This window comes from Salvelinus namaycush, chromosome 5 (assembly GCF_016432855.1).
Source record: "Salvelinus namaycush isolate Seneca chromosome 5, SaNama_1.0, whole genome shotgun sequence".
Taxonomy (NCBI): Eukaryota; Metazoa; Chordata; class Actinopteri; order Salmoniformes; family Salmonidae; genus Salvelinus; species Salvelinus namaycush.
This window is the reverse complement of record NC_052311.1, coordinates 61,388,995-61,394,669: the sequence shown is the minus strand read 5'-3', so window position 1 is coordinate 61,394,669 and position 5,675 is coordinate 61,388,995. Positions and strand designations below refer to the sequence as shown.

The 5,675-nt window shown below is 44.3% G+C and overlaps 1 protein-coding gene across 1 annotated transcript; it reads right to left on the bottom strand.

Annotated features, from left to right (window-relative positions):
• Positions 1–2,018: 2,018 nt before the first annotated feature.
• On the bottom strand, positions 2,019–5,675 carry LOC120048636 (trypsin-2-like). Its single transcript, XM_038994741.1, has 5 exons — positions 5,552–5,675; positions 3,491–3,644; positions 2,946–3,205; positions 2,481–2,617; positions 2,019–2,373 (listed from the first exon to the last, which is right to left on the bottom strand). Exons 1-5 carry the CDS (start codon positions 5,613–5,615, stop codon positions 2,224–2,226), a joined length of 765 nt encoding a protein of 254 aa, XP_038850669.1. The 5' UTR covers positions 5,616–5,675; the 3' UTR covers positions 2,019–2,223.

Here is a 5,675-nt window from a genome sequence, read left to right as displayed (position 1 = left end):
GCATTCCCACCAGAGTCGGTATCAATTTTCCCCTATTCAGACACCCCACACATGTCCCCGGCCTTGGGGCAGGCTGTGGGCAGGGCGATGGGCTTGACAAACTTGTTGAGAGTGACAGGGTGGGCCAGCTTCAACAGCATAATGTCGTGGTCCAGGGTCTGGTAGTCATAGCTCTGGTGCCAGTAGATGGCGTCCACAGACAGATGATTTGTGAGTGAAAACAGGAGAGAAAACATGAAACAGAAAGAAAATATAATGCACTGACGGAGGAAGAGAGGCTTGAGGGAAAAGATAAGTGAATGTGACCTTAGTACTTACATAATCCAGCAGTGGGAGGCAACGATGATCCACTGGGCGTTGATGAGGGAGCCTCAGACTCATAACCCCAACGATCCTATTATCCATAGGAGCTGCCACTGAGGGAATTAAGGATAGGGAGGGAGGGTGAGATGAGAAAGAGAGAAGGATGAAGAGAGGGAGTAGTGTTCAGAAAGCATGACAGGAGGAAGGTTATGCAGAGGTTAGAGTTAATGTTATATTATACAAGCTGGGCAAATGGGGAGCACTAACCTTTCAGCATGACAATAACCTACAACACAAGGCCAAATCTACACTGGAGTTGTTTACCAATAAGACATTGAATGTTTCTGAGTGGCCAAGTTACAGTTTTGACTTAAATCTGCTTGAAAATCTATGGCAAGACTTGAAAATTGCTGTCTAGCCATGATCCCCAACATCTTGACAAAGCTTGAAGAATGTTGAAAATAATAATGGGCTAATATTGCACAGTCCAGGTGTGTAAAGCTCTTATAGACTTAACCAAGAAGATTCACAGCTGCTTCTAGATTGTTAACTCAGGGAGCTGAATGCTTATGCAACAACTATATTTTAGTTAAACAATTTCTGTGAATCTTTAAAAAACAAACATTTTCTTCCACTTTGACATTAGAGAGAATTTTGGGTAGATTGTTGACCAAAAAAATTCAATCCATTTTAATCCCACTTTGTAACACAATAAAATGTTCCAAAGGGTATGAATACTTTTTCAAGGCACTGTAAATGCACTGTAATTTTATCTTTAAAACTGCTACGTTTTCTCTCTGTCTCATGGCAAAATGTGTAGAATTCCAGGAAATGTGCTTTAAAACGGCAACAAAAATCTGTTCTATAGCAAAATGTGTAGAATTTGCTTGAAAACTGGAAAACTTTCTCTGCTGATGCTGCATACAGCAGTCATGGTGGCAGCCAAGGCTATCGAAGCTGTGTTGACCACTGTTGTTTTTAGTTTTGGTGCAATGGGGATTGCTTTTGCCACTACATTACACCTTCTGCACAAGGGAATAAAAGAGTTGTTGTAGGATGCTAAAGCAGTGCTAATGGTGGCAGGCTTGGAATTACAAAAAATGGTCAGACTGAAAACACCCTGTTCTTCAAGGTGGATGCGGTTACAATGGCTGTACTTTAGATACAGCTTTTCACAAGTCAAATGTCTGATTCATGTCTGATCACTTTTGTTACCATGACAATATGAATAGAGCCATGAACCCAACGTTTGAGTTTGTTTACTTAGTTCTAGTGTTGTACGTAGAGTTAGCATCATTATTCTAATTATCATTGTAATTAGCTATAGCATCATTATTAGCATTTGCATCATTAACAGCATTAGCAGTGTGTAGTGCAAAACAATGGAGGCCATACATCTGTTAGCATATGTTTGTTAGCATGGTTACTTTTCCATTTAATTTGTCTTTGCCATCTAATTTCTTGCTCTGTACAATATACCATTGTCACTATTTGATTGTACTAGTAACTAGTAGGTGGGTGCTTAGGAAATGTCAAACAGTGGAAGAGTACCTCTGTTAGCATGCTTCTTTGTGTCATCTCATTTTCAATTATTAAATTGTTTGATGTGACTTTAAATATTGTAGTAATCTACCCTGTTATCTAAATCATTGATTGTTTGTGTATTTTTTTTATTGACACAAAGAATTGTAATAAAAAAGACAAACATACAGTAGTGAAGTCAAAGATGCCATTTTATTGACTAGATGTTTCTTTGTCTTCCTGTATGTAACAACATTAGCCTTCTGTCTCTCTCTACTTCATCTTCTCTCCCCCTCTCAAGCTCATTCTCCTTCTCCTTCTCTCTCTCTCTCTCTCTCTCTCTCTCTCTCTCTAGCTCTCTCTCACTCTCTCTCTCTACTCTGGTGTGGAGGGTACAGGCTAGTAGTTGGTGATGATCTCATGAATCCAGGGCAGCAGGGCACAGACCTTGGTGTAGACACCAGGATAGTTGGGCTGGGCACAGCCAACACCCCAGGACACGATGCCATGCAGCTCTCCGTTACATACCAGGGGACCGCCGGAGTCACCCTGAGAGAGACACAGAGGGAGAGAGAAAGATAATGAATTAATATATAAATGAATAAACAAACAAATGAAATGTTCTGTTTGTGAGGTTACAGGGGTATTCTCCATACCTGACAGGCGTCCTTGCCTCCCTCCAGGTATCCAGCACACACCATGGTATCAGTAATCTGGCCAGGGTAGGACTCCTCACAGGCCTTCTTAGACAGGATGGGGATGTCCACACACTGCAGGTTAAATGGGTTGAACACTGACAGAGAGAGAGACAGAGAGACAGATGAGAGACAGAGAAAGAGATAGAGACACAGTTGGGGAGAGAGAGAGAGAGAGAGAGAGAAGGTTGGGGGGAGAGAGAGGGGGGGAAATAAAATATACAGTAAGTGGTATTCTTAGAAGTAGCTACCCTCTCAAGTAAATTGATTTGCTGATTTCCCATCAACATGTAGATCTAGCGTGAGCTATAATTTCAAGAAAATGTATTTTAGTTGATTACATTCAATAACCCATATTTTCTCATCTCATCCCAATCTCATTGTCATTCCACCCCATCCCATACTACACCCCATCTACATAAATACCCGAGTCGGTGTAGATGTTTCCCCATCCAGACACCACACACATGTCACCGGCCTTGGGGCAGGCTGTGGGCAGGGCGATGGGCTTGACAAACTTGTTGAGAGTGACAGGGTGTGCCAGCTTCAACAGCATAATGTCGTGGTCCAGGGTCTGGTAGTCATAGCTCTGGTGCCAGTAGATGGCGTCCACAGACATGTACTGCTCCGTTCCTTCGTGCTCCCAGATGTGGTGGTCACCCAGGATGGCAAGCTGACTCCAAGGACTGGAGGGAGGGAGAGAGAGAGAGAGAGAAGGAGAGAGTGAGAGAGAGAGGGAGAGAGAGAGGACATGATTTATGAGAGGAAGGAGAGCAGAAAGGGATGAAGGTGAATAAGTGGAGAGAGGAAGGCAGAGAAGATAAGAAGGAGAGAGGGGAAGACAGAAAGTGAAGACAGATGGAAAATTGGAGAAGGGAGAGGATAAAAAAAATAGAAACCTTTACATGAAGAGGCCTTTGGGAGGCACAGTAAAGGGAAAAGATGGTTGACAGTGACCCTGCAGTACTCACTTCATCCAGCAGTGGGCGGCAGAGATGATCCACTGGTCGTTAATGAGGGAGCCACCACAGAAGTGGTAGCCGATGTTAAGAGAGGCTTGCCAGGGCTGGGAGTGAGCCTCACACTCATAACCCCCCACGATCCTGTCATCCATAGGAGCTGCCGCTGAGGGAGGGAAGGAGTGGAAGGGAGAGGGAGGGTGAGAGGAGAAAGAGAGTAGGATGGAGAGAGGGAGTAGTGTTCAGAAAGCATGACAGGAAGAAGGTGACAGAAGACAGAGAGATGCAGAGGTTAGAGATAATGTTATATTAAACAAGATGGGCAAAAGGAGAGCATTAAGCTGATGTCCACATTGTCTGTAAAACATGTGTGTCTCTATGCGTGTCTCTATGCGTGTCTCAATCCGTGTCTCTATGTGTGTCTCTATGTGTGTCTCAATCCGTGTCTCTATGTGTGTCTCTATGCGAGTCTCTATGCGTGTCTCTATGCGAGTCTCAATCCGTGTCTCTATGCGTGTCTCTATGCGTGTCTCTATGTGTGTCTCTATGCGAGTCTCTATGTGAGTCTCTATGTGAGTCTCTATGTGTGTCTCTATGCGTGTCTCTATGCGTGTCTCTATGTGTGTCTCTATCCGTGTCTCTATGCGAGTCTCAATCCGTGTCTCTATCCGTGTCTCTATGCGAGTCTCAATCCGTGTCTCTATGTGTGTCTCAATCTGTGTCTCTATGTGTGTCTCAATCTGTGTCTCTATGTGTGTCTCTATGTGTGTCTCAATCCGTGTCTCTATGTGTGTCTCTATGTGTGTCTCAATCTGTGTCTCTATGTGTGTCTCTATGTGTGTCTCTATGTGTGTCTCAATCCGTGTCTCTATGCGTGTCTCTATGCGTGTCTCTATGCGTGTCTCTATGTGTGTCTCAATCTGTGTCTCTATGCGTGTCTCTATGTGTGTCTCAATCTGTGTCTCTATGTGTGTCTCTATGTGTGTCTCTATGTGTGTCTCAATCCGTGTCTCTATGCGTGTCTCTATGTGTGTCTCTATGTGTGTCTCAATCTGTGTCTCTATGTGTGTCTCTATGTGTGTCTCTATGTGTGTCTCTATGCGTGTCTCTATGCGTGTCTCTATGCGTGTCTCTATGCGTGTCTCTATGCGTGTCTCTATGCGTGTCTCAATGCGTGTCTCTATGCGTGTCTCTATGTGTGTCTCAATCCGAGTCTCTATGCGTGTCTCTATGCGAGTCTCTATGCGAGTCTCTATGCGTGTCTCTATGTGTGTCTCAATGTGTGTCTCGATCCGTGTCTCTATGCGTGTCTCAATCCGTGTCTCTATGCGTGTCTCAATCCGTGTCTCTATGTGTGTCTCTATGTGTGTCTCTATGTGTGTCTCAATCCGTGTCTCTATGCGTGTCTCTATGTGTGTCTCTATGTGTGTCTCTATGTGTGTCTCAATCCGTGTCTCTATGCGTGTCTCTATGTGTGTCTCTATGTGTGTCTCTATGTGTGTCTCAATCCGTGTCTCTATGCGTGTCTCTATGTGTGTCTCTATGCGTGTCTCTATGTGTGTCTCAATCCGTGTCTCTATGCGTGTCTCTATGCGTGTCTCTATGCGTGTCTCTATGTGTGTCTCTATGTGTGTCTCAATCCGTGTCTCTATGCGTGTCTCTATGCGTGTCTCTATGTGTGTCTCTATGTGTGTCTCTATGTGTGTCTCAATCCGTGTCTCTATGTGTGTCTCAATCCGTGTCTCTATGCGTGTCTCTATGTGTGTCTCTATGTGTGTCTCTATGTGTGTCTGAATCCGTGTCTCAATCCGTGTCTCTATGTGTGTCTCTATGCGTGTCTCTATGTGTGTCTCTATCCGTGTCTCTATGCGTGTCTCTATGCGTGTCTCTATGTGTGTCTCTATGTGTGTCTCAATCCGTGTCTCTATGTGTGTCTCTATGTGTGTCTCAATCCGTGTCTCTATGCGAGTCTCAATGCGTGTCTCTATGCGTGTCTCTATGCGTGTCTCAATGCGTGTCTTTATGCGTGTTTCTTTGCGTGTCTCTATGTGTGTCTATGTGTGTGTTTGTTACCTGCAGCCCCCAGGAGTGTGAGTACAATCAGGCCAATCATCGTGCTGCTGAGACAAGTCTTCATTTACCAGACTGGACATGTGCACTCCGCGATTCTCTACATTTATACCTTTATCTCAACTGA